Source organism: Takifugu rubripes, chromosome 1, assembly GCF_901000725.2.
Source record: "Takifugu rubripes chromosome 1, fTakRub1.2, whole genome shotgun sequence".
NCBI lineage: Eukaryota > Metazoa > Chordata > Actinopteri > Tetraodontiformes > Tetraodontidae > Takifugu > Takifugu rubripes.
In genome coordinates this window covers 24282058-24309435 of record NC_042285.1, presented here as the reverse complement: position 1 = coordinate 24309435, position 27378 = coordinate 24282058, and the positions used below count along the sequence as shown (strand labels likewise).

Here is a 27378-nt window from a genome sequence, read left to right as displayed (position 1 = left end):
GCTGCAGAAAGAACTAAATTTCACCATCTTCATTTACTTTTTTTCATCGGGACTTAAAAAATGATGCAATTCACATGTTCCAACACATTTGTTATGACGTGTTTGCTCAACACTTGGAAGATTTCACTCTTTTTTTACACTTTTACAAATGAAACAGCGACATGATGGAACTGAAGCCACACAAGCACAAATGTGAATAACCCAGACGCACACGTGTCAATCCTCAGTGTATCAGACGCCTTATTCATTTTATTTACCTCTTATTCACGATCGTACATCTCAACAGCCTTTAGAAGACACTTCAAAGGAATATGGTACATTTTCCACGGTTCCGAGCTTTCTTTTTGTATTACAAGAACTTTTGGCACAAAATAAAGTGAGATCATGTTGGGGAGTGTGGGAGGGTTTTTTTATGTGCGATTTTTCTGACAAGCGATGTGCAGGTCAATGAATCTATAAAGGAACAAGTGCATTTAAAAATATCAGAAAGGAAACATTCCCCACACAAACAGACCGGTAAGAACCAAAGGTCCGCGATGCACAAACTGCTTCAGGCTGTGGCGCTGCTCAGCAGAGGCGGACGCTGGCTAATCTGTTGTTTTATGTTTTCTCTGTAGTCTGTGATTTTTCTCTTTGGAAAATTGTTTTAATTTCCATCCACATTGTTTTTCTTCCCCACCTCAGCTGGTCACTCTGGGTGCTGTAATTGCAGGTATGGTGGAGACAGCGGAGTCAGAGGTGTCAGCGGGAGAATAATTGGCGAGACGAGTGGAGATGTGCTTAATTAGCTGTCCTCCTTCACTAACTCTACCTGAGGGTCTACTGGCACTTTGTCCTTTTAGTTTCCTTGGTGACGGAGGATGGAAACCACAGAGAGGAACGAGCACAGCCTTGACCCCAGTGACGACCTGTCACCTCAGTGTGATGCTGCCTTTCAATTTTCATTGTTCCTGCTTCGCCCAGCTGATGTTCATCATTTCACCCAACATCCCACTGTTCCCCATTTCCATAAAAACGATCCGGGGCTGGGTCAGACCTGAGAAAGAGCTTGTCTGATTGCTCAATATTCCAGAACTAAAACCAATTTGTTGAAGAAATTAATTCAAAGGACAATGAGTTGATACCTTGATCCTGTTATAAATACATTCAGACAGTGAATTTACATCAGATACTCCTGGGTTCCCTGGAAACGGGCCTTGGTTTTTGTACAGATAATAATTAATTTCACAACCTCAACAAAATTCAGCATCTAAAGTGGCAACATCAGCAAACACATTGACCTCATCCTTCCACCGGCCACTATCCAAGTCCACAGTGAATAAATTACTCAAATCGGCGGGTGATGTCAGAGGGGGGCTGTAAACGCTTCAGTTTAAGATTCTAAGTTTATTACATCAGCCGGGCCTCCAATGTGATTCCCCGTGAAACGCTGGAGAGTTTCTTTGGCCATTGAGGGGGTGAATCAAATGCAAACCTTAGTGACAAACGGAGCCGTTCATTCTCCCGGAAACCTCCCTTCACTACACGATCCCCTCGCTACGCTTGCTCCTCCACACCACCAGGGCCGTCATCAGCAGGGTGACCAGGATGGGCACAGCGATGAAGGGGCCCAGGATGCCGTTGGGAGGGTCCCGGAGGAGGCGGCCGGACAGCGAGCAGTCGTGGAAGTAATGCCTGTGGACCCGGATAAAGAAGTCGTCCACCAGCCTGTTGGGCCAGAAGCATCCCACCTTCAGCGCCACCAGGAAGGTGCAGTTGGTCAGCTCACCGTAGATTCTGCTTATTTAGCAACATAAAAAGAAAATGAGTTGATTTACACAAAATATTCACGTATAAGAGCAGGGCTGCTATCAGGGGGATGTTTTTGCATTTGTTTGATGTAAATTAAAAACCAGAGGTTGTACAGATAGTAATTAATTTCACAACAAAAGATTCTTAAGTGGCGCTGCGGGCACACTGGCATCATCCTCTAACACAAGCTTCATTATTTGATGATTTAACGGAGTGATGATGGGGGGGTGGGGGGGCACGACTGTCAAAATAATCAACAAGGCCCTCTGGTTGTAAGCTGCAGGTAAACACAGTCGTCATCCTCAACCCCCCTGTTGGACAGATACGTTCAACTTATCCTTAAGTTGTTCAGTGAAGCCTTTAAAAGGGGAAACACCAGTGTGAGGGATGTGCATTCATGGCACTGAAGACGTGGTGACACTGAGGAGTAGAATTTGTTGGACGTTCCTATGAATCTTGCCCCTCTTATGATTTATAATCCACCCCTGTGCGGAGATTGTTGTAGAAATGTGTGTAACTGGCAGCTACCTGAGTCCAGCTGACTCATATATGGAACATCCTCAGCAGCGATATAAAGTAAAAACTCCGAACATTTATGTTCATGTTCTGATTCAATATTCTACTCTTCAGTGGATGCTATAGAACAATCAATGTCATTAAAATGAGTGTGTGGAAATGACAATCTTATGTAACAGGAAGAAAGGAAGAGTTGAATTACAAGTTTGTTATTTACACCGAGCGTGTGTTTGTGTGGGTGTGTGTGGGTGTGTGTGTTTGCCCTCTCCTGAGCCGTTTGACCGTGGGAGCTCACTGAGCCATAATTGAGGTAATGACCCATTATTATGATCTAGCACGCAGAGGACACCGCGCAAATTAAGGTCAGCTACGGTATAAGATAAGACACAAGGCGTGCATCACAGTTCGGGCCACATGTTCCCACACCGAGAGCCGACTGAGCAAAGTTCAGCAGCACCGCGGCCAGAAAGGTCGTCTCTCACTGTTTTCATTTTGGAACATCCTCGAGTTTATGGCAAGACTTAAAATGACTCAAGTGTTGGCTGCTCACTCTGCTAATGCTAATAGCCACTGAGATGTGCAGTGATGAACAGGTGTTCTGGGTTTGTCCCTGTAGCCTCCAGCACTAAGGTGGTGCTGGTAGAACCTGAGGGTTCTACTTGTTCACATCCTAATGTTCCTCAAAAGTGCTGCAGATGGACCCTCCCTTCCAACCGGAGGTCTGTGTTGATGTATTCAGCTCAGGGCTTGTTGACCCCCAGCACGCAGCCCCGTGTCTGCTGCAGCACGCAGCTAATTGTGTCTGTCTGGTGGAGTTCTTTACCTCTGCAGTTTTACTCCTGCCTCCGGGGAGAAAAACAACAAGATTTCTGCTCATGTTGTAGAGCTAATTGGAGTTTTTGGATGTTTATGATAAACAGAGTAAAAGAGCCAAATCAGCTTTGCCGTATGCTCAGACTCAGGGTTGACTTTAAATCAAGCTCTATCATTTACCGACCTTTTCCTTGCATATTCTTTAACCCCATGTCTTCTTTATCTGCTTGCTTGAGTGAGTTCATTAAAATCTCATTTGCTTTTCACTCCCGGTCCACCTTTGTCTGTCTGTTGACACCTGACTCAGAATGGCAGTAATCTGGATTAGATCAGATCATAATGTGCATAAAATGGAGTCATAAGTGAATTTGCATTATTGCATTATAAGATCTAAGTCGTTCTTCTCTACTTGTTAAATTATCTGTTATATGCTTGAATATGCTTATTTATCATTCTGTCATCATCTCTTTTTCTTTAAACAGTGCTCTCTCTCCCTCTGTCTCTGTCTCTGTCTCTGTCTCTCTCTCTCTCACACACACACACACACACACACACACACACACACACACACACACACACAGAGGCGACGCGATGTGCTGAAACTAATTCCAGTCTGACTAGATGTATGGAGAAAGTCATGAGCCAGCTCACATGTCCTGTCATGAACCCAGAGAAAGTCTGATACTGGTATTTTGTCTCTTCCTGCCCTCCTTACAACCTTTGAGTCATATTACATTTATGTGCTGTTTATATTTAGCCATGTTAAACCTCTCTTTTAAATCGCCATCTGAGTGGGTCGGGTCATTCCGCCCGGACCAACGCCGTCACTGTCTGAAGGGATGAAACAAATTACCGGCTCATTATTTCGTCACAGGATTCCTGCATTGACCACACGCCTTAAAAATGACAAACGGGCCAACTAATGCACTCACACACATTATTAAGTCATTATTGCATCAGTATCTGTTTCAGGCCCCCAGCAAAACAAGAGCTAAGACATTTATAAAGATCGGTGATGCTGATATTTCCATCACACGTCCACTGTAATGTTATCAGCCCTACGTCTTGCCTGGCAGGCACGGTGACGTCTCCGCTGAGCAACTGGACTGACTGGGTGGTAACTGGATAACTCTGCTGATCTCTCTCACCTTTTTCTCTGCACACACAGATCAGGTACGGACACGGAAGCTCGCAGGGCCCAAAAATCTGGATATTTTGGCTTTGATATTTGGTTTCATCCACGAGTGATATGCTGAAACATTTTCACTTGGAGGCTTTTGTCTCAGCCGGTCAGAATAACCTGTGTCCCCCTCACGGGGCCCTTAGTTTATGAAGCTGTGCACACAAGTGTCAGTGTGTCACCACACGAGCAGCAGTGCACCATGGTCCATGTCCAATTGACACTTTCTTTTCTCCCAGAACGGCCAATGGTCTGAACAAGGCAGCCAGGCTCCGTTGCTCCCAAGGCCCAGTAACAGGCTCCTGGCTGGTGTGTGTTCACTACTGGTGCATCAAGAATCGGTGAAATGCAGAGGTGGAATTCACTCTCACTAATTGGTGCCTGTTTCTCCTTCATTCAGTGGACATTTGCAGTAAACGATGCCAAAACTGCCTGAGATAAGCTGAAATTCTCCTGAGATTAAAGTCGCGTTGAGGGCAGCATGTGAATCAAACACATAGATCTAGTTAGTTTTCAATCTCGGTTCATTAATACTCGGAAAAAATATGACTCAGATGAGAAACTGATCCCTTGGGGGACCGATGCGTGTTATGTACGCATCAAAGGGTTCGAGAAAGAAGTATAGAAAATAAGAGTATTGTTATTTTACATAGAGAAAGTCATTACTGGGGTATCAAAAGACACGTCTTCCACCTGCCATCGCTGGAAGCCCAAACATTTCTTTTTTTTTAAAGTCCCTCTTCAATCATTCATTCTTTTCCCTTTGGTCATGACGGCTCAGAGGAGAGACAGTCTGAGAGGAAGTCTTTGTTCTGCAACCAAAGAACAGAAAACAGGCCAAACTGTCACTTCAGAGGACATCAGACCAAATGTTCCTTTTCTTCCTGCTTCGTTATTCTGCAAACCTCCAGCATCTTTTGATTCCTCTGGGGGATTCTGGGTCTGCGTGCCTGCGTATGTGTGTGTGTGTGTGTGTGTGTGTGTGTGTGTGTGTGTTTGTGTGTGTGTGTGTGTGTGTGTGTGCACGCAAGAGAGAGAGAGAGAGAGAGAGCAAGAATATTCCACTTTTCTTGTTCTGACATTGTGTAAAATTCTTTTATCAAGTTTCAACAACAGTTGTCGCCTTACAATTGGGGAGCAATTCGTGCCGCGCGTGCACACCTCTGTGCACACCTCTGTGCACACCTCTGTGCACACCTCTGTGCACACCTCTGTGCACACCTCTGTGCACATCTAGTTCTAAATCAAACACGCACCTACATGCAAATGTTGGCTAACGTAATGAGACTTCAGAGGTGCAATTCTAACAAACTGGAGCTGCGACAACAAAGGACGCTTGTGGACTCCTTTGAAGGGCGGAGAGCAATTGTAGCGTTCTCCTCTCTGGCAGCAGCAGCGCACGTGGAAGGCAACATATCCACCCGAAAAATGACCTTCAGAAAGTGGAAACTGCTTGTATCAAACTCAAAAAAAGTCAGATTAATGAACCCGTCGTTAGGACCAATAAACAGGCCGCCGCCGCCCGTAGCGGTGACTCAGCCTTCCGGGTGACGCTGGATGTTACGTTACCGGCTCATTAGAGCTGTAAAAACATGAAGCAAATCCACTTCTTAATCACCGACTAATCGGCCGTTTAATCACAGAGGTCCACAGAAAGGGAGCTTCAATTAGCTTTCCACACTGTTGAGCTCCACAATCCTGGCTTTAAATATGCACGAAACCGACGTGAGCTCCCTCTCGAGAGGCTTTTCAAATTATTACAGACGGCTGACAGGCACGCATGGCTGCTTCACCAAAATACCCTCCAACAATGACACAGAAGAAAAGGCTCATGGAAGGAGCTATATTTAAACGACAAGCCAGCAGCGTGTGAGACAAGCACAGAGGGACAAAGACGGACACGTTAAAAAAAAAAGCATCTTTGAAGTTACTGGCTGTTCCGATCCTACATTAACGCGGCCTCTGCCCGCTTTTAATCACCGCCGTACTTTTTCGGGAGGCATTTGCAGTGATAAACAGAAATAAACATGCAGAGAGGATTTTCTCTCCTCGGAGAGTTTGGGACTGGTCTGCTTACACGGGATGGAAAGTTATATTTGCTGGTGTGAACTGTTGATGCATAATGCAAGAGAGGCTTACGAGCGCGCTTCAGGGCTGAAGGCGAGCTGCCGCCATGTTTAGCATGGCTCACCTCAATTAGCCAAATAACCTAACAGGTTCCTGTAGCCAGACACACTGGCGGAAGGATAAAGACACTTCATTCATACCGTCACTCAACACTGGATCTTAGCTGATGAGATCCTAAAGAGCTGAAGTTCTTTTATTCCTTTACAGCTTTTTAAAATATATTAAATGTGACCCCAACCTCTCCAGAAAGGAGAAGCAGACTGGAAGATACTTTAAATTCAACTCAAACTACTGCAGATACTGGGGTAATCGTGATGTTTCATAAAGAAGGATGAACTACCTTTTTACTAATTCTTTTAAATACCGCTTGGTTCTACTTTTGTACTCGTGCTGCTTATTAAAACAGAATTCCGGACCCAGTTGCTTTGCAGAGGATTTTCTGTTTCTATCTGCCAAAGTAGCTCAGCGCTGCTTCGTAATTACACTTCTTGTCATCAGCTCGGAGCAATGAAATTGTTCCTGGCTTTGTTCAGAGACGTCACTGGCGCTGACTAACTGAACATGATTGCTCAGCATTGGCTCAGACTCTTTATGGTCGTTCTTTTTATTTTTCAGCTCCTCTCATCAATTTTCTATCAAAGGCTTTCAGCAGCCATCATGTAAACATTCATTGGCCTGGGATTAAATCTGTCCATCATTCCTTGTAAAAGACAAGGATCCATAGGTGAAATTGATTGTGTTGAGTGATTTGTGCAATGCTTTTATCAAAGTTTAGCACTTCCTCTGTACACATTTTCAAGGTGTTTTTAACTCTTGTGCAGAACATACTTGGTCAGAGACTCGGTTAGACTCACCAAAATCCACCAAAACCACAAGAAAATAAGGACAATAAGCAGCATTAATGTTGTGGACAGATAACTGCATCAGAACACACACCTCAAGCTAATTCTGAGATTATGCTAATGAACAGGTCGGTGGTTGGGAAAACAGCAGCTGTGTGCAAGGGAGTAAACAAGACGTGAAGCTCTGCAAGGCTCTTCCTCGACGTTAGTCACCGGAATAAATATGAAGCCTCACGGTGCACTTTAGTAGGTGTTTTACAAATAAAGACACCTTGAGAAAAGAGGTGCTATTAGCAGAAAGTAGGTGAGTTTGCATATAAGGACCTCAAGAGTAGATGGAACCTGCTCAATACGTAAAATGTGCTGCTGAAAGTTAGCAGAAGGGTCCAAATCAGTTCTAAGTTTATTTTTGTGTGACATGAGCTAAAGAAAAGTAGCAGGAACAAAAGTCTCATTAACAAATAATACCACTGACGATTTCATTTTAAAGGAATCGACGGGAAATTCTCCTGCTCAATGTTCGCTTCTTTCTGTCTTCCATGAACAGACCTGTCGTATTTTCCCTTACAGACCTGCCTCTAGATCACCAACATGATTTATGACATTCGGGAGTTGCTGGGCTGCAAACCGAATGATTTGGTACTAATTTGCAGCAACTTTCATGTCTCTGGTATGTGTGCTGAGTCCATTGCCAGTTTCCACTCACTTGGCAAGGTCTCCATCTGCTCCCTGGTTTCTTCTCTTCTCGGTTTCTTAATTAAACCGATAATCAATTCTAATCAGTCTGAAGGTAAAGCGACTTCCTGCCAAGAACCAAAGATATGCACTGGAGTTTTAAACTCAAACATTTTTTAATAACTTATCAGAAATTGCAGCTACTCCGAGGTGATTCTGTGCAGACTGGCATCATTAAGTTGTGCCTCCTGCAGTGAGCGTCGATATTGGCCCTTGTGCTTGGCAGTCACGCACGCTCAGTGTAAACAACCACAAATAAATGCTGACGTGTACATTTCTTTACTCCTAATTTTCCACATATTTCCATCCCAGGATCAACTGACGTTTTAATGTTTACAGAGAAAATAAGTGATACACCCGTTTTAGACCTCTCCATTCAATACGCAGCATTCATGTTGTGGTGTGTTGGATGGATGGATGGATGGATGGATGGATGGATGGATGGATGGATGGATGGATGGACGGATGGATGGATGGATGGATGGAAAGAGCTGCTGTAACCTCCCTCCTCCATTTCAGCTGTAGGGATAAATGGAAAACCTCAGAAAGGCCTTTTGGGTGTGCAGCACAGCAGTTTTGGGTTTATAGACAGAATACGCCATAAACGGAAGGAGGTAACTTCACTTTCTTTAATTTCACGAATGCTCACGGTGCCTTCACAATGTCCACGTATCTTCGCATGTCCGCCTCTGAGGTGTTCTGCCGCTATAAATATTTCACTGGCCACGCCACGGCTGCCAGCGGGCGCTGTGACGTCATGTTCTCGAGTGATTCATTCAAAAGTACAAAGCTTGTGTTGATGAACTCTGACCTCTTTCAGAAAGAATTTCTCTTTTGTTTCTCCAGGCAATATGTCTGGTCCAGAGCACCTTCTATCCACATCTGAGCTCCGCTGATGTGACGTCGGTCACTGCCGACCATCCAAACTCACTTTTCACATCTGAGTTCTGCTTTTAAATTAACCTCAAACAAATCAGATGTTTCAGGGACACCGAATGCCGACATGCAAATCAATCTGTCAGTGACTAAGTTGATCTGAGGGGAATAAACGACGAAATACACGTTCCCTGACATGACAACGGAGGTTTGTACCCCCATTTTCTCTAAAATTCTCCACAACAACTGCGCGCTGCACCAGGCGCTCTAATAACACTTCCCCCGCTGCCACAACGCAATATCTTTGAGATTGCGTTTCTCCGATGGGAACCGCGTTCAAAAAGGTGTAAACAAAAGCAGGAGTAGGGGGAGATGCTTGCTCCACCAGCGCTTTCACTGCAAACAAAAATCCAGATGATGTCCCGTGAATTTGGCCTTTAGGTCACTTACACACTCTGCAAAGGACAAATTACTTTCCAGGTGTTCACATACAGTCCAGAATGACCCTTAAAGTCTCACTTTGCTCTTCTAAAACTTTCTCCCAGCAGGATCTTTGCTGCTGCTGCTGGTATTTTCAATTTTAAAAAAAGCCTCCTCAGAGACAACCTTTCCCACCCAATCCAGCTGCTTTAAATGGACAAAGCTCTACCGGTGTCAGTAGTTTCAGTGTTGTTTACAGTCACGGTGGTTCCTGTTCAGAAAGAAAGTGCCAGCGCGCCCAAAATACAAAATCAAAACAATGAGGCCCCCATTGGAGGTGAACACGGTTCGTAATCAAAAGAAATGCAAATAAATGCGGAACGTTTTAATCCTTTGTCTCTGATTACTGCTCTGCCCCTTGTTGCAGCTGGACCTTACCTGCTCTGTAATGGTTGACTTCAGGCAGTCCGATGACTAACTGAGGCTAGACTTGGGTCAGATATGAAGCCCACAAAGGAGAAGAAATGCTAATTCTACACGGTGATAGATCAGAACGTACGTTTGAGCCCTTTGGGCAGCATCATAATATGCTAGATAATTCCACATGATTTAGATTTCATCTGACTACTGAACTGTGATGACACGGTGCAGCATTTATGTCCAGTGCCTCCACACTGTTTACACTCTCTCTGTTCTCTCTCGCTCATCTGATATCTAATCTGCTGTTGGACAGGGGCCAAAATGGTGGATCCGTGCATACAGTAGATCTAGCAGCAAATTAACAGGTTTTCTCTAAACTACTGCTTTTTGCTGGCAGAACTGCTTCACCAGTGTCATAAAATCAGAAGCTCTTTGGGTCTTTATGGCTGTAACAGGGCTTCTGATGTGCCTCTCAGTTCATGTGTGTGCGTGTGTGCTACTCACTCGACCGTGTCTTCCCAGGAACACCAGTGCCCCTGATCCAGCTCTTGCATGTCCAGTCTGAACTTTGCCAGGCAGAACTCATCGATGGCTAACTCGTACTGAGGCCCGCAGCCCGACGCAGACACACACTGGGACACAGCTGAGTGAGAGGGGAAGGAAGGGAAGATAAATGGCAAGAAAGAGAAAACAGCAGAAAGCCCAGAAAAAGGTCCATTTTCATCACTTTAGCTCAGCGCACATGGTTCGTGTTCTCAAAGAAACCGTCGAAACACCCTGTTTGTGATCACGGATTTCCAACAGTAGAAAGCCTAAATGATGCTGATGTTTTAACTTTAGGCCGAATCTCTTGCTGCTGTTGTGACTATTCATCGTTGGTGCATTGAAACAGGAACCTATATGAGCTACAAAAGGTCGCCAGTCGTTTGCTGGACTCCCACACGTCTCACACCACGGAGCAATTCAGCGTCTTCAATCACCTTCATATGCATGTTTTCTGCTCAGTGGGAGGAAACAGGAAAAAACCCACACAGGAATTAAACCCACAACCTTCTGGTTGTGGGTTTAATTCCTAATTCCTAATTCCTAATTTATAATGTTGATAAATTAACCAGTCAAATGAAGAAGAAGAGGAATCTTTAGATGAGATCCAATTAGATACAGGCCACACCTCGTATCATCTTTTTATGACTTTGTAATTTCCTGTTTCCCCAGAAGACTACACTGATTTCCATTTGTAGATCAAGTGGATCTCCATGGATCTCCATGGATCTCCATGCAGCACCTCTCTATTCCACATACAGCTTCTCCCTCTCTTCTCGCTCGCCCAGGAACGCTGATGTGAGCTGTTTTTTTCCTGCCTGCGTGTTGATATTCTGCAACAATTTCTGACACAGCAGGAAAACAGAATATAGAATCACATATTTTGTTGTTTTAGACATAAAAAACAGGAACTAAAGTTTGGAATGAATAACTTGTTTACATTGCAAAGTGGACTCCCCACTGTGAAGGAAAAGGGCTTATCCGCACAACTCAAAGAACCAAAGAGGGAATTTTAAAAATCTGTTTCTGCCTCAGGAACCAATGTTCCTGGCTTTATTGAGAAGCCTTTCAGCATCTCATCCAGACAAAAAGTAACCTTTAGCACGTTTGTACACCAGAGAATCTCTCTCTGCTTAACGGGGAACGTTTATTTGGGCAGATGTGCCGCAGGAAGCGGGTACATCCTTGAATGAATACAGACTGGCGATCTCTCCAGGATCTGATCCTGCACCTCACCTGACCACGAGGATGATCTCCAACGTCCTACATGACTGATTCATCCTGAGAGATGGTTGAAAGAACATCAACAAATAAGTAAAAATGAAAGTGTGATTTAAAATTTGCATATGTAATGTGTTTTGCGGCAGATTAAAAAAAAAAAATCTCTGAGGAGGCAATCACATGCCCTTCAAATCTGATTGGCTGCAGGGTTCAGAACAATGGAACAGTAAGAAAACAATCTAAATCCCCTGTGGTGCTCCAGTTTGCTTTGCATGGGAACATCATACCCTCTACCACATGTTGAGTGGGCTAAATTAGCGCTAATGATAGCTTTGTGGCATGTTTGTTGATTAGAGCCTGAAGAATACAACAAAATGCATAATGAAGTATCCCAGTCAGGGTACCAGCTAAAAGCCCCTTGGGCCTCTGACAGCAGCAAAACAAGGAAAAGGTGAAAGGCTGCAGTTTTCGAGTTTATTCTAGATCCAATCTTGCTTAAGTGACTTAAATGTGAAAAGATGTAAAGGAATCCTCCACAGGCCCTGACAAGGCTGGTTTTGTTTACGGATAACAGAAATCATCTAATCTTTCCTTATCACAACAACGTCCTCCGATTCTGTTCCATTAGGGGGATTTTAAGTGATGATTTTGAAACATGCTGCATTTTAGAACTGACCTCTGAGAGGTCACATCTTCAGCTGTTCAGTCATTTTGGCCGCTTCCATAAGGGATATCTTCCCTCACAGTGTAACACTGGCAGCGACAATGCTGGAACAAACAAGCTTCCGAAGTGAGACCAAAAAAAAGAGAAGATTTTGATGAACATAGGCTTGGAGGGCTTCCTGAGATGAACAAGCTGACAACTTGTAGCCTGATGTGCTGGTAATAAGTTGAGTTTAAGTAGTTCAGGATCTTGTTCTCAAGAGGCAAAAAAAATGGAGCGGAACGCTGCCAGACGGATCAAGGCAGGCCCGCTGTGATGAAGAGACAGCACAGAGCGAGGCTCTCTGTTTAACAGCCAATCTACATTTAAGCCTTCACCTATCGTCAGGATCGGGAATACAAGCGACTGAAATGAGTTTACTCCCAAGGGTGTCTGGGTTGAGCCTTAGAGATAGGGTGAGGCACTCAGAGATCCAAAAGGAGATCAACGCAGAGCCGCTACTTCACATTGAGAGGAACCAATTGAGATGCTTTGGGAAACTGGTCAGGATGCCTCCCTGGCAGGTGTTTTGTGCTCTAGGTAGTCCTAGGACACAGTGGAGAGATAATATCCGTCGACTGGCCTGGAATCACCTCTGGATTCCCCTGATGGGGGTGGTGGAAATGGCTCGGGTGACTCACAAGACCCGCATCCGGATAAGGGTTTAGAAAGGCAAAGATGTATGTTTTAGCTCCTTCTGTTCTTTCCTTACTGTCTTGTCTCCCCTTTAATCAATAGCAGGATCCCCCATTATGGGCCTGGTCTTAATAACCCGCATCCATCTTCTGGTAATTGTTGCTGGACGAGCTTCGAGTCCATTAGAGGTCCCAACAAGAACCTTACTCAGCTTCAGCCTTCTGAGACAGGAATATTTAACAGTGACTCCTGCTTCCACACATTTCCTACACTTTTTCCACTTCTTTTGAACTGCATGATACACACACACACACACACACACACGCGCGCGCACACACACACACACACACACACACACACATTACAGGATACAAATGGACTCAGTCAGCAGATTTGGCTCAATAACACAGGTGGAAAAGAACCTGTGTGAGAAATCAATGACATTCTGAAGCAGGATGAACTCAAGGCAACATGTTTCATGTTGCCTTGATCCCTCCTCCGTGGGTTTCCTTTACAGCAGGGGTGGGGAACCCCCGGTCTCCGGGCCGTATACGGCCCCCGAGACCATTTCTACCGGCCCGCAACGCAATAAGATTTTTATATTTTATATGTGCACTTATACAGTGGGACCGTTCGCTAAACTCCGCGAGCTGCGAGTAGCAGCGGTAGCGTATTTTTGCCTTTCGTATCCTGAAATTTCTTTCGTAACAAGAGGAAATATTTTCCCGTTTTCTGAGATAAAACAGACGGTTATGTCAGGGTCAGTGAACACAGCATGTGATGTACATAGTGGGCTGGACTGATTGACATGGACGAAAAATTGATGCATCATGGCGACTGTCAAGAAAAGGAAGGTGGATGCAGAATGCCGTGTATTCCAGGAGAAATGGACAAATGATTTTTTCTTTGTTGAAGTAAAAGGCAAGCCAGTGTGCCTAGTTTGTGGCGAGGCGCTGGCAGTGATGAAAAAGGCAAATCTCGAGCGCCATTACAGCTCGAAACACGCTAAACTCGACGAGTTGAAAGGACAGATGCGTTTGGATAAAATTAACGCTCTTTGTCGGAGTTTGGAGGCTCAACAAGCAGCTTTCACATGACCATGTACCGACAGAGAGAATATTACGCGTGCAAGTTTTGTGGTGAGTGAATTAATAGCCACGAAGCTGAAACCTCACGACGAAGGAGAGTTCGTGAATGTGCCTCGTAGCCGCCGCTGAGGCGCTCGCGCCGTAGAAAGTAAAATTGTTTCAAAGCGTGATTTTTTTTCGTGAATAACTGAAATAACTGAACTAAGACATATTGTTATGATTCCAGTGGATAACGGTATGTTTTTATGGTCAAGGAATCTAAATATGTAGTCAAAGTATATGTGGGACTAATATTTATGGTGGAAATCACAATATGCCAGGAATTGTTGCGCTTGGCGGAGGTCTGCGCTCTCCGAGTGCTTTCTAGTTGTTATTATTATTGTCTTTATCGTTCTTTCTTTTCATTTATTTTCTTGATTATCTTGTTGTATTGCAGTTTTTGTGAGTAGAGGCCTCGAACAGGCCCTTATGGGTCTCTTGCCTCAACTCTGCACCTCTTTTTTTTAATTGTTTTATATGATCATGTAAACATATTTTACTTGTTTGTCATTTTATTCTATTTTCTTGGTGATTTCATATGCATGTGTGCTAAATAAATAATTCAAATTCAAATGCAGCAATCATGAGACTTAGTAACACAGTGGTTATAGACTTTTTTTTCGTCTTTTTTTATGCATCCCTAGGTATGTGTTCATAATAGTATGGCCCTCGGCAGACTTTATAAAAATTGAAATGGCCCTTGATATGAAAAAGGTTCCCCACCCCTGCTTTACAGCGTGCACTCGCACTCAACAGAGCTTCAGGGTTTAAATCTATGTTTTAAACCCACATCCACATGTGAATGCACAGATGGTTTTGGCGGACATGATCCGCGCTACGTGCTTGAATAAAACATTTGTATATTCATTAGCACACTCATTGCTAATGCTATAAGTTGACCTCTGCTGATGCGGCGCAATACGCGGGAAAAAATGTAGCGGCGGAATCTGAGACAGACAGTCTTTGATGCTGCGCGTGCACATTTCCGCAGAGAAGCTGCTGCATTTAAGATTCGAATTTTGCTTCAATTTGTTGTTGATCTCGAGACACTAAGGGTGTCATGTTCAGTAAACACTTTGACAGAATTTCTGTGGAGGTTTTTTTTCTCACGACGGCACGGAACTAGTTCCCCAGTTCAGAGTGATTTATAAGCAGATGAACTAGTTTAGATATGAAGACACGCAGCTCAATGCTTTGAAACAGCTGAAGTTTATTCCACCCGAGCTCTCCTTGAAATTATGGAAATGTGACAGAGCTCCCTGCACATTTATTTTATTCTTATCTCTCTGTGCGGGAGTGGGGTGGGGGGGCTGGGAATCTGATTAATGTATCTGTCGTATGTCATGAATCATCCACGTGTTCTTTCCATGGTCGCACAAATCCTGTTGATAATTAGTAATCACATACGTTCTGAGTGAACCACAGCTACACCGAGTTTAGTCTCAGTTTTAATTCAAATCATTGGATTCAGAATTCACATCGGTCGATACGTGCTAATCGTCTTAGCATGAGTTTCGTAGAGTTTCACACTGAAATGAATGCAGGGAAATTCTCTTTTATCAGCTATAATGTATGGATCTACTGTATGTAGCAGCCGTTCTGAGACTCTCAGGCCTCTGACTCACACACAGATGCTCTGTCAAAGGTCGAGGGCATAACTAATTAGGCAGCCATGATCTGTGCACATTTTACCCAGCATGCTCCTCTCCTCGCTCTTTCTGTCCGCTGTTGCTCGGTTGCTCCGTGATGACTCAGGCTTCATTTCTGCCCTTTGATCTGGAATCTTTCTGACCTCCACGGTGTTTTAACCCAATCTAACATCAAAACACCCACTTCTTTGACTTTAAACCACATTTTAGTCATGAATTGTCTCAACGGTAGAGGAACAGAAGAGAAAAAAGGGAGAGATCTGCTTTTTTTTTCTCTGACAGCTCAATTTAGATTCTGCAAAGAGGCAGGGGGTTTATGCATATTTTAAACAACCCACACACTTCAGCACTCCTGCTGCAGAAGCCCGTTTGATGTTCACACTCATAGAAAGTTGAGGAAAGTTTGCGGAACTCATTGTTTGACTTTCTATATCATCCTTTCCAAGCTGGTGTGCTCGGAAAAAAGGGCATGTTCCCATTTCACACACAGAAAAACAGAAAAGTCTGCGCAGTGACCCACCGTCCCTTGGTCTTTTCTCCAGTTCCCACAACATTAACAGCATTCTGTGTGGAGAGTCTCCTCTCAAAATAAAAACTAACAAACGGGAGGCAGGTGTTCGCCACAGGACAAAAGACCAACATGTCTTGGAGCCACATTTGGATCTTCACCTCTTGGGAACTCTGATACATGGACTGAATGGACTGATTACAATTATCCAATTACCCCTGGTTATCGCGATTTTATGGTCATGTTAAAAGGAATATGGTAAAGCTCAACGCCAACGCGAGGAGAGGCGCCTTAAAAGATTAAAGGAAGCAAGGATCAACCTCCGAGGAGTCGCGAGTCAGGCCACAGACCAACCCACTCGATTATTAGGTAGCGGCTGTTTAACTGCTGGATGGATGGAATGGAACATCACGCCGCGTCAGAGAACCCCACTGACAGAAGCGCAGCATCAGATTCAGCCAAAGCGACGAACACCGCAGGTTTATCCCTTCATCGCTGAGTTAGACGTGACGGTCGGCTTCAACAAAAAAACTCTCTTCAACTGTCAGTAATCCTGTTAAGTGGTGCAGAGTGGGGGCCACGGCAGCGCTGGAGTTTATCCCAGTGGCACCAGGCTAGAGGCAGGAGGTGTGGGTACCAGTCTGCTACAGGGCACACACACACACACACACACACCCTGGCGGAATTTAGAATCCCTACTGAGCCTAATGTTCGTGTTTTGGAGAACTGGAGTGCAGAGACAGAGCGAGCCAACTTCTTTTATTACAAATATTCTTCTCTTTAATCATCTGTTGTTTCCTTTAATACGGGGTGAAAGATGCCCCCCCAAAACACTAACAACAGGGACAGCGTTCAAATGAGGGTTATTAATAACTACCATATCACCTCTTTAGACTGCTGTCTGGGGGGGTGGGTGCTGGTTGGGGTCACAGTCGTGCAACATTCCTCAAAGAATTTACAGCAAAATCTTATTTATTTATATGTTGGACAAAAGCAACGCTGGAGTAGAAGCAACTGAACTCTGCTTACTGATCAAGATGTAAATATCATTTGGGAAATTAGACTGATTATTTTTGAAAGAATTTAAATAATCAAACCAACAAGGGTCTGTGAGAGCTCAAACCTCCATCAAACCGCTCATTCCCCCACACATTGTGACTTACACCCCAAGTATAAACACAAGATTACGTAACGCAGCAGGTTTTATGATCAAAGATACTTGGTTTTGATCTTTGTTAGATCATGTCAAGTCCCTCTGGACCCGGAACATCACCCAAATGTAGTCATCTGTTCCTGGGCCCGTTATTACGGAGCCTGTGGGAGGACTATATCGAGCACTATATTTTCAATGGCGTCAGAATCGAGCACACATTTCTTTTTATCGTTGGCACGACCAAATTAAATGTAACGTGTGCACAATTCAAAAGAAAATCACCATGGTAAACACTTAGAGACCCGTGAGTAGTAACGTACACGCGTTGCATTACACGTAACCACGTTTAGTCAAATTGTGCCCTGATTTCCCTCATGGTGCCTTTTGTCAATCGAGCCTGTACTTTAATAAATGGTGATCACGATGACCCAACGTGCTCATTAACTGACATTAAAATCCACTCAGAACTTTTTGAGATACTTTGCAAACAGACAAACAAACAAACGTCAGCTGTTGCATAACTCGCAGGCAGCCACGTGTTGGTGTAGCCAACAGTTTAATTGTCATTCCAGGGTTATTGAGGACACTCTAGCTGTTCGTGTGATGGTGTTTCCTGGATTTTAGGCTTGATATTTTTACAATTTTGCTGAATGTTATGTGATCTCAGCTTCAGTCTACAGTTGTCTTTGTTTGAAATCAATATTCCAAAAATGAAAAACACACTCTGGTGGAATGTAATACATAAATAGTCTATTTCTCCTAAATTATTTGTCCCCACCGGAACGAAGAGGCAACCAGAACATAATAAAGGCTTACATGGTGTTGCTTCAATCAGATTCTTATCGCAGAGGCTCCAGGGAGTCTTAGCTATCTGATCTGATTTAGCTTTGATTGTATTTATAATTGATTTTGGAGAGAGAGAGAGAGGCAGAGAGAGAGATGGAGAGAGGGATTTACTCCAACAGAGTGGGGAAAGCTTGAAGAAATATTTTAAACCTATTAAACCGATAAAACAAGCGGTGTTAGCTGACTGTCCCAGGTTCAGGCTCCAGTGTTCAGAGATGTTCCTGCATGCAGGATCCAGTGGTGCAGCAACAACTAATGAACTAATGTGCTGAACGCTGTGAGAGCCAGCGTCTGGGAGACGCTGTCCATGTTTCCAGCTCAAAGGACGAGCGCGATCGATGATGTGTAGCGTGTCTACGCGTTTGATGACACTGCGGGAAACCACATTTCTATGAAATCCATACGCGGCAGCCTAACACACTCCGGCTCTGATGGGATACGTCTGACTATGTCATCCAAATAAGACATAAGTTATAGCAATAATCTAGATGATTATTCTGATTGCTGATATTGGGAGATGCTAATACACACCAGCACACGCTGCTCTGATGCTCACGCCTCTTAATTAACACATGGCTTTCCTCTGTAACCCGACCCCCCCATCATCCCCGTCACACGCAAACACCCGGACGTCTCTCCACCTGCAGCAGGCTGTTAAATGAGCACCAATGTGTCTGCGTCTCTCATGTCTGGCCTTCTCCATCAGCAGCAGCTGATTATGCCAAGCACAGCTTTCAGCAAAGCACTGGTAATATAAAATTAACCTTCAGCACGAGGGGATAATGTAAGCTAGCTACGGACCCATCCTGAAGGTACGAGCAGACAGGCCTCGGATGCTGATGAGCAGTATATTTTTCAGAATGTTTAAGACGTTTAGACGTTTAGTTTGTTCTGAGACTGCAGAGGCGCTATGGGACTCATTAAGCTGTTCCTCGTGCTGCGGGAGAGCAGAAGAAACAAGTTTCTCCCATCAAAGCACCAAGAGACCGTTTTAAATTGCCTCTAATTAAGCAGAGGAGTCCACTCATATCAGATATCTCACTAAAGACATTAAAGAGAGTGAGAATAAACCTGAGCAGGTTTATCACAAAAACAGAAGCCTTCACGTGTGTAAACAACTCACCACGACCACAACGACAACCTGCAAAACACAGCAGAAGCTCAGAGGGTTTCAAACTCGCCAGATTATTAAAGTTACGCAGCAGCAGCAGCTGCAGAGAAATTGGACAGAGCTGCAGATTGTTTGTCTGAGCAGTTTTGAGCAGAGGGGAGCAGAGGTCTGAGGAGGCAGTATGAGCTGAAGAGGAAGGCTATAACCCAGTCAGGACCACTTAGAGGGAGGAACAAAAGATGGGAGGGAAGAAAGGAGCCGAGGAGACACCGACTGTACACGCTTTTACCTCTGTGAGCACAAAGGACATGAAAACCTGCCAGTGTGGTTTAGGTCTTTAGGATTTCTCTTTAGGTTTTAGGTCAGGAGTGTTAATGTCCCTCCAAAACAGCCGAGTTTTCCAATGATGTTCAGATTATTTTCCACTTTTTCAAGTGTTGTGTATATTATCATCAAATTTGACATTTTCTGTGTTAGTGAAGTGATCTCAAGTGTCCTTCACTCAAAGGAAACACAAGCAGCCGAGCTAATTACCGCGCCAGCGAGCCGCCTCGCCTTCAAATGACTGGAAATCATTCTTATAAGCGATGCTGAGCATGTTCAGGTTGTGCATTTCCAGATTTGCTTTTTTGTGTCATTCATAGCTTCACGTGTATTTTTTGATTGTGTTTCTAAGAGACCAACGGGTGTGTGGGGAGGGGGGGTTAGACATGAAAAAGAATGCTGAAGAGTCGGAGCCTTTGGCCTTCCGGATTTACATTCATGTGTGGGGAAAATGGGTCATGAAATCAGAAACTGGAATATATTTAATTGCTTTGGGAAATTTTCAGAGTTAATGCCAAATCTTGGCCTTGAGAAGCTCTTCATGCCGCAGAGCCAAGTCAAGAGCTTAAACCCCTGATTTAATTTAACAAGATTAATGTCATCCGCTGCACAGACGCGTGACAATGACACCTGAATACGATGTCGTAAACATCCACAGCCCTCGTAAATATACCTGTTAATGTTCCTGTGCTTCATTCTCTGGGGTGATGCAGAGCACTTCAGCCTCAGAGGCAGCAATCGTTTTGGGATTAGGAGAGCTAAACGGGCAGATGGAAAACAGCATGTTCATTTCATGGGCTGATTAGAATTTCGAGTGGCTTAAGAGGGACTTTCAGAGGACTGATGGTTGGCTCTCCCGGTGTCAGAGTGCCGCTTGCAGCTTCCAAACCACTCATCCACTCCAAACTGCTGCAGCAGAGGGCCAAATGGCCAAAAGTAGGAATGAAATCACAGAGTTGCTGACTTTTTCCCTCTCTGGTTTTCAGTGATTAATATTTGAAACAATTTCGCCCATCAATATAAATGATGTTTTACTTCCTTTAACAGACAGGATCCTCTGTGGGGCGTAAATTAAACAGACTGCGACCATTTCCTGTCCCTAATGATCCCGCTCAGAGAGAAGAAGATACATTTAATATCATTGAAGTCGGAATATGGGGAGGTTCCACACTTCGTAAGAACAGTGTGATTGCGTGAGGATGCTGAAATAATGATTGAATTAACAATATATTAAATGAAAAAGCACTGCCGGAAATATCCTACAACTCCAAGTTAAGACTTCCACGTGAGGCTCCGTAAACTTTGGATATTGTGTTAGCTTCCATTCCAGGAATGTTGGGTGCTCTGCTAACATTTAACACGTGTGGGAACCCAAGGAATTGAATAAAACTGCCCTGAAACCAAATCAAGACACAAATCCGCAGCCCTTTGTTACTTAGTCCAAGTATGTAGTTCAGCACGGCCGATTCAGAGAGACAGGGTGTGTGTCGGGGGGTCACATTCCTGGTGGGGGGCCTCAGTTTAAGCCCATGTCTCGTCGCTCTGTTTTATTGAGCTTTGAATTAAGGTAATTCTAACTGTAGTCCTCTCAGATGATTGCCTTTCATCTTTTGTTCCCTGTCCAAGATCTTAATTCCCCTTTGAGAATGTTCCTTGTGAACTGTTCTCTCTCTCGGTAGAACAGCAAGCAAAACGAAAAGCAATAAGCTAATGAAGAAAGCTACAGAAATGTGGCAGAAGTTAGTTCCTGTATCTCCACCAAGGTTCACGGTGCTCCATCTTCAGAGGGTAATAACACTGGTTTACTGGCTTTGTGCAGCCTGGCATTTGTTTAGAACATTCTTATTCCCTCCCTTCTTGCTTCTTTTCTTCCCTCTCATGTGCAGCTACCTGCTGTATTTGGAATTTATTCCAATTTGTCTTGTGTTAAGTTTATTCATTTTCTGTCATCATCCTGTGCAAAGACTAATGTTAGCCGGTGGCACGGCGCTGTTGTCAGCAAATTGCTAACAAGAGTTCGCAGGCTACAGTGAACAGTGAGTAATAACTTAGGTGGCAATGGTCCCGAAAAACCTACCTCCCTGTTCTCCATGTTCCAGACTGGCCTGTGATGTCATTTATCATGTCAGGGAAGTGGTGATACGATGATAAAGTTTATCTCGTATAGATCACTTCTACGTGATCTGAGATTTAAAAAATTCAGGAACGCTGGTTTGACGAATGGAGCTGCGGAGATGAAAATAATCCAAGTATTCATTACCTGGACAAAGGAGGGGTGGAGGAGTACAGATGTTGTTAAAAAGAGTCATTTCATTGAAAGTGGCAGTTTTTTGAAAGAGTAATTATTTGTTGGCTGAATCTGTCCTAATTACTGTCGGAGCCTCCAACTCCACCTGCACCCTGGAGGTGCAGCCTTCTCCCACGTGAAACCACCACTCCTCTCATGTCCTTTCCTTCTTCCTGTGCTCCTGCGGAATGTTTCCCTTTGCTTCCTCCAGGCTTCGTTGCTCCCAACAAAGAACCACTTTACGAGTGACATCCAATCTTTCGATGAGGCGTGAAATATTTACCGGCGCAAGAAGCTCGCGCATTAAAGGAGGGGCCGCGTTTGACTGGCATGCTGTAATTGAATAGAGCTGCAGATAGGCGTCGGTGGCAGACGTGCTGAACACCATCAGTAATGACGTGTTCTTGTTTGAATACACACTTTCATTATCTTACTGCACTGTGGGGGTGTGTGTATGTTCCAGCTCAAAAAGGCTGTAAGTACAACTCCGACAGCGAGAAAGAAAAATGGGTCCTTCACGTATAGATTTCATGCTAACATGTCCCCACACAGTGACTTACACCCATAATTATGGAATATATACAGTATATATAGAAGGTTGCTTGATGTTAAAACACCCTTGTCTTTGATTTTTGAATGATCAAAGGTCAAAGACCCTCCGGAATGCAGAACATCACCAAAATTCAATCTGCTTCTTGCTCCATTATCAATATTTCCTAAAAAATATTAAAATCTGTTCCTTACTTTTTGACTTATTTTGCTAACAAACAGGCCCGCTGCCACATAACCTCCTGCCTCTGTACCTCCCAACTGTACTTAGGGCCACAGTTTGGAATTGGGGCATCAAAACTGAATCAAGAAGCATTCAATTCTTGGCATTCAGCTGTACATTTGAGCATATATGCACAATGGGAATGGATCACAACAGCTGTTGTAACTACGGCACCGATTGTGCTTCAGCACAGCAGCTTATTTAGTTTATTATAAAAGTGTTAGATGTTTTTATTGGCTTACACGTCTCATGGGGAAGGGCAGGGAAACGCAAAGTGGAAACGCCGCCAAGGCTTGAAGGCCGACTGGGACCACACGTGTTTAATAATGTATAAAGTTTAATGGTGCAGTAATGCACTTGGGTGATGGGGCATGGTAATATAGTTCCAGGAGACATTTTGTCGTCTCGGAGGGAAACATACAAGTAACAACTTTAGATTTCTCCTGCCTATGGAGGTTTTGTCCAATATAATTTTTATTATTTCATTTATTATATTGTATATATTGCATTTCTATATTTCCATTTCTTGTGGTGATGCTCACTGTCTACTCTCAGCTCTTTTGGACAGGTTGGAGAATCCAGAGCTTAAGTTTTACGAACATTTGCAAATAGGAAATACCTGCATTTTACTTGATTTATGAGTCCGAAGGGGTAAATGTACTTAATTACATGTGTAACTGACACGACAGCCCCAGGTCCCCTCAGGATTGCCGTGTTTTTAGTTTTCACTCGGATTTCCGTCTTGTCCCACTGATGATTTAGTCTTTGATACAGACCTTTTCTTGCCGTCATCCTCATATCGGGTGTCCCGCTCCGGGGCAGCAGTGTGGCATTAGAGAGCGTGACTCTTGTCACATGACATGAGGTCATACTGTAGGATATGTGTGAGAACGTGGGTGTTGTTTCATGTTAGGCCCATTGTCCGGGCGAGTGTGTGGTGTGAGTAAGCGTTTGTGGCTTCACAGTCGAAACCGCCATCAGCAACTACCCTGGCACCACCGAGCCAACAAGTAACTGTTTCAGCACCTTTACATACGCCCAGGCGGGCAAACACACATGATTCAGTAGCAGCGCCTTGCTCATTAGCTGCTGAGGCGTGACAGTAAAAACTGGGTTGCTGGTTGGCCGGCAAAAACAGAACACACAAGCCCACAGGCGGAAAGCAGCCATGATAATAAAACACCGAGGAGAGAGAAAAGGTTTTTTGAAGCTGCTTGAATTTGCATATTAGATCATCACCTTTTATTTGCAGGTGAGTTTTCTACAGGAAGTGCAGCCTGATTCTAGCCCAATTCTGCCGTGACTCCCTGGTCACGCCGCCGCAGACACCCCATGAGCCATGACATCAGCTGATCGATGTGGAGCGATACACCATTTTTCTAGATTCACCAGAGGCTCGCGCTCTGAAATTGGATCCCCTTTCTCGCCGGTGAAATGGGAGCTGGAACCGCTCGGGTTCATTTTCGTTGGAAGTCAATGCGCCGAAATTTCCAGTAAAACCCATTTGATCTGAGACATCTGGGATTCAACAGAGAGCGTGGCTGTAACCACCACCGTATAGACGGTAAACGACCAAAACGCCGCTTCCATTCTGTTCCAATGGCTTGATCACATTCAGTTGCCTCATTTGGGATTTCTCCAATTCTTTTGTATCAAATCTCTTCTTTTAACCTGTTTTTAAAACAATGGCTGATAATTAAGGCCATCCATCATTTGAATCCTGTATTAATCAATGTCCTCGAGTCAATAATGACTCGCCGTATTAGAGAATTTCCATAAATAATCTGGCTCAATACACTTTACAGCCCACTGCTGCATCTGCTGCAGGGAATACACAACACTCCTTCACACACTCACACTAAAGCCGATCGACCTGTGAAGGAAACGGGGGAGCGGAAGAGAGACTTTGCTTGCATTACAGCAAATCTAGCGTGGACATGAACACACGGTAGCCATTTGTGAGGTCAAGATTGCAGCAATTAATGCAAATGGTCCAGATTGTTCAGATTTATCCAGCCACGTAACACGCAAAACCTGGTTCCGGCTCCAAAAAGCCTCCCTGCTCCCTCATGTCCTTGCTATAAACACTAATGTGTCACTATTTGAGACAGTGTGGTCAGACAAATGCTGCACCCTCATCAGATTTTACTGTCTGCCCTTTACGCTGTGGCCTTCCTTCTGCTTTGAATCTTAAACTCTCTCCATTCAGCAGAAAATATTTTTTTTAAAAATCAGAAAGAAGCAGAAGAAAGTTCCAGGCTACAGTAACGGCTGGGTGAACCGGTGCGACACGCTCCCTCTGCCACTGTTATGTAATGTCAAACCTAATGTGTGAGACAAATGGTGGGAATAAATGGGCTGTAAAAGCTGTGATACGGGGAGGTGGGGTACATGACGCTTGTTAAGAAGAATACATCCTATGATGTATTTTAATGGAGACGAAAGCCCCCTCCCCCAGTAGTTCTTTGGAGGCTGGAGCATTGAAACTCTCAGATGCACAATTAATTGGCTGTTTCATTGTTGGGAATGCAGATTTGCGAAGAGATGAAATAATGTCCTCTCTAATTACAAAGGATCTAATTAGGAGGTTGATGTTTTTGAACCGATTTCACATCCAGCACCTGAATTCGGTTCCTGCTGCTCTCCAGTTATCTAAAGACTCAAACGGCTGCTCCCTGAATCAAACGTTATTCCAAGTGACATTGTTGAAGTCATGTGGGCTAGTTTACATGACCACAAACATCGGATAGCTGGGAGGAATCAGATAATTCTAATAATGGGGTCTGATGAGTTTACGTGCCCTTTGGGAATGTGACAATCGAAAAGCCCTTGTTTACGTGGTTCTGTCCATTTATTGGATTTCTTTCAGAGCACAGATGTATAGAGTGGCATAAGATTCAACCTTCCTGCAGTTTTCAAATCATCTGGTCTTGTCTTTTTGAACGTGGGGCCGCCTACGGTCTTAACACTAGCTGCCTTAACGCTGGAGCTAAAAGACCTGCAAAATAGGCGACAGGCTGCTGCTGTCCTTCGCTTGTACTCCATGTCTGTCGTCTGCTGTCTTCTGCTCATGCTGTAACTCAGGAACTTTGTATTATTTCAGACCTGAGCAGATAGAAACGGATGAAATAAATCAGATTAATGGTTATGGATGTCTTAATCCAATTTCTCATAATCAGATTACTGCCATTGTCTGTTGTTTTTCACTTGAATGACCTGAAGATAATGATCAAAAACTATGGTGTGCAGCTTAGTGCTTAGCCACGTGCTAATTGAATAGGACAGGACTTGCACATCTGTCAGAGGTTGTGACCAACCTGCAGCAGTTTTCAGCACAGGCAGCTTCTTACACGAGCAGACTTCACAAGCTAGCTGTGTTAAATAATCCCTTAACATGACTGTGAAATGGGATCTCCTGAGTTAATTCATCGAAGACATATTAACTGCACCGTGGTGAACTGATTTACTGCAGCCAACTGTGCCAAAGGTGCCAAAGCAGACAAAGAATCAAATGTGAATTCTGAATCTCAGATAAAGACAAAAGGGGAAGACATCTGTTTTTAATGTCTCCTGCGTCTCATTTTTATCGTGGAGTATCTAATGAACTGAATTCTTAAGCTGGGAATGGAGGGCCTTGCGTGCGCACCCAGTGATGCAGCATATGCAACGCTACATGTGCTGCAGGATGGCAGCCCACAGGTGGCTAGCAGCGCAGGCTACAGACAGCTCAGATGAAACAAGGAGCTTATCTCCTTAAGAAATATGGAACATTTCCATGTCTAGACCTGTTTTTCGTCTATGGCAGCAGACTCTTCTTATCTCAACGCAACATTGCGCTTATGAAACATCACTCCCTTATTCCCCCCTACTGACCTCTCTGAAATATTTGTCCAGCCCACGTGATCATGTTAAACGACTGCATCTCCACAAATCTGATCATTTGCATGTTCATTGTCCAATGGCAAAACGTACAACACATTCTATATGTATTTATATGAATATCTACATTTACTCCAGAACAAAAAACACTTGTCCTACCAGATATTTCATTGTGTTTACACATGTGATTGTGTAAAGGTACCTGGTACATGGGGGTGATGTTCTATTTGGTATTTAATTTGATTGGGGGGGGGGGTAGCTCAGGCTGCAGAAGGCTGAGAAGTGGAGGGTTCTTGGTTCAAGCACCAGTTTCAGACAGGAGGCCCCTTGAGCAAGGTACCGAACCCCTAAATGCTCAGACTGGACCCTGCGACAGGTCGGCGACTTCTTTAGCCAAGATGAGCTCCAGCACCCTCCCCGTGACCCCACAAGGGAAATAGAGGTCAAGAAAAAAACAACGAAAAACCGAAGAAATTTACACTAAAGAACGAGATTAAAATAATGAGCATGTCAGAGAACGAGGATTAGAATAAATCTCAATCTTGACAGTGAAGAAAACGTTCCCTCAAAGGTTGTTTTGTGGGATTCATACCAACACCCCACACACACATTATTAAACTTTTCTTTTTTATAATTATAATTATGAGAAGAAGCCAACCTGGAACTGTTGTGGTGAGTCACAACTTTCCGTAAACACAGAACACCTACACACAGTCACATCGTGGGAGAAATGAGTTTATGTGTAAAACACTTCCAGCACTTTGTTGTGTTCCCACCATTTGAATTAATTGTGTAAAGAGACGGGAGAAGTGGCACCTGTCTGTCCCGCTGAGGTGAAGGACACCGAGAAAAGGCAGAGAGGAGATGCAGCGCTCTACACCACTGCTCAGTAGGTGGAT

At 44.1% G+C, this 27378-nt stretch overlaps 1 protein-coding gene across 2 annotated transcripts in view; it reads right to left on the bottom strand.

The window, feature by feature from the left end:
• Positions 1-222: 222 nt before the first annotated feature.
• ramp1 (receptor activity modifying protein 1) overlaps positions 223-27378 on the bottom strand; it is a 29085-nt gene continuing 1929 nt past the window's right edge. The window contains exons 2-3 of one of the 2 annotated variants that reach the window (XM_029847697.1): positions 10225-10363; positions 223-1779 (exon numbers count right to left, since the gene is read on the bottom strand). In XM_029847697.1, the coding sequence (XP_029703557.1) occupies positions 1521-1779; positions 10225-10363 (398 nt within the window). In that variant the 3' untranslated portion in view covers positions 223-1520. The remainder of the gene's footprint in view (positions 1780-10224; positions 10364-27378) is intronic. The other variant, XM_003962104.3, reaches the window with a different exon arrangement.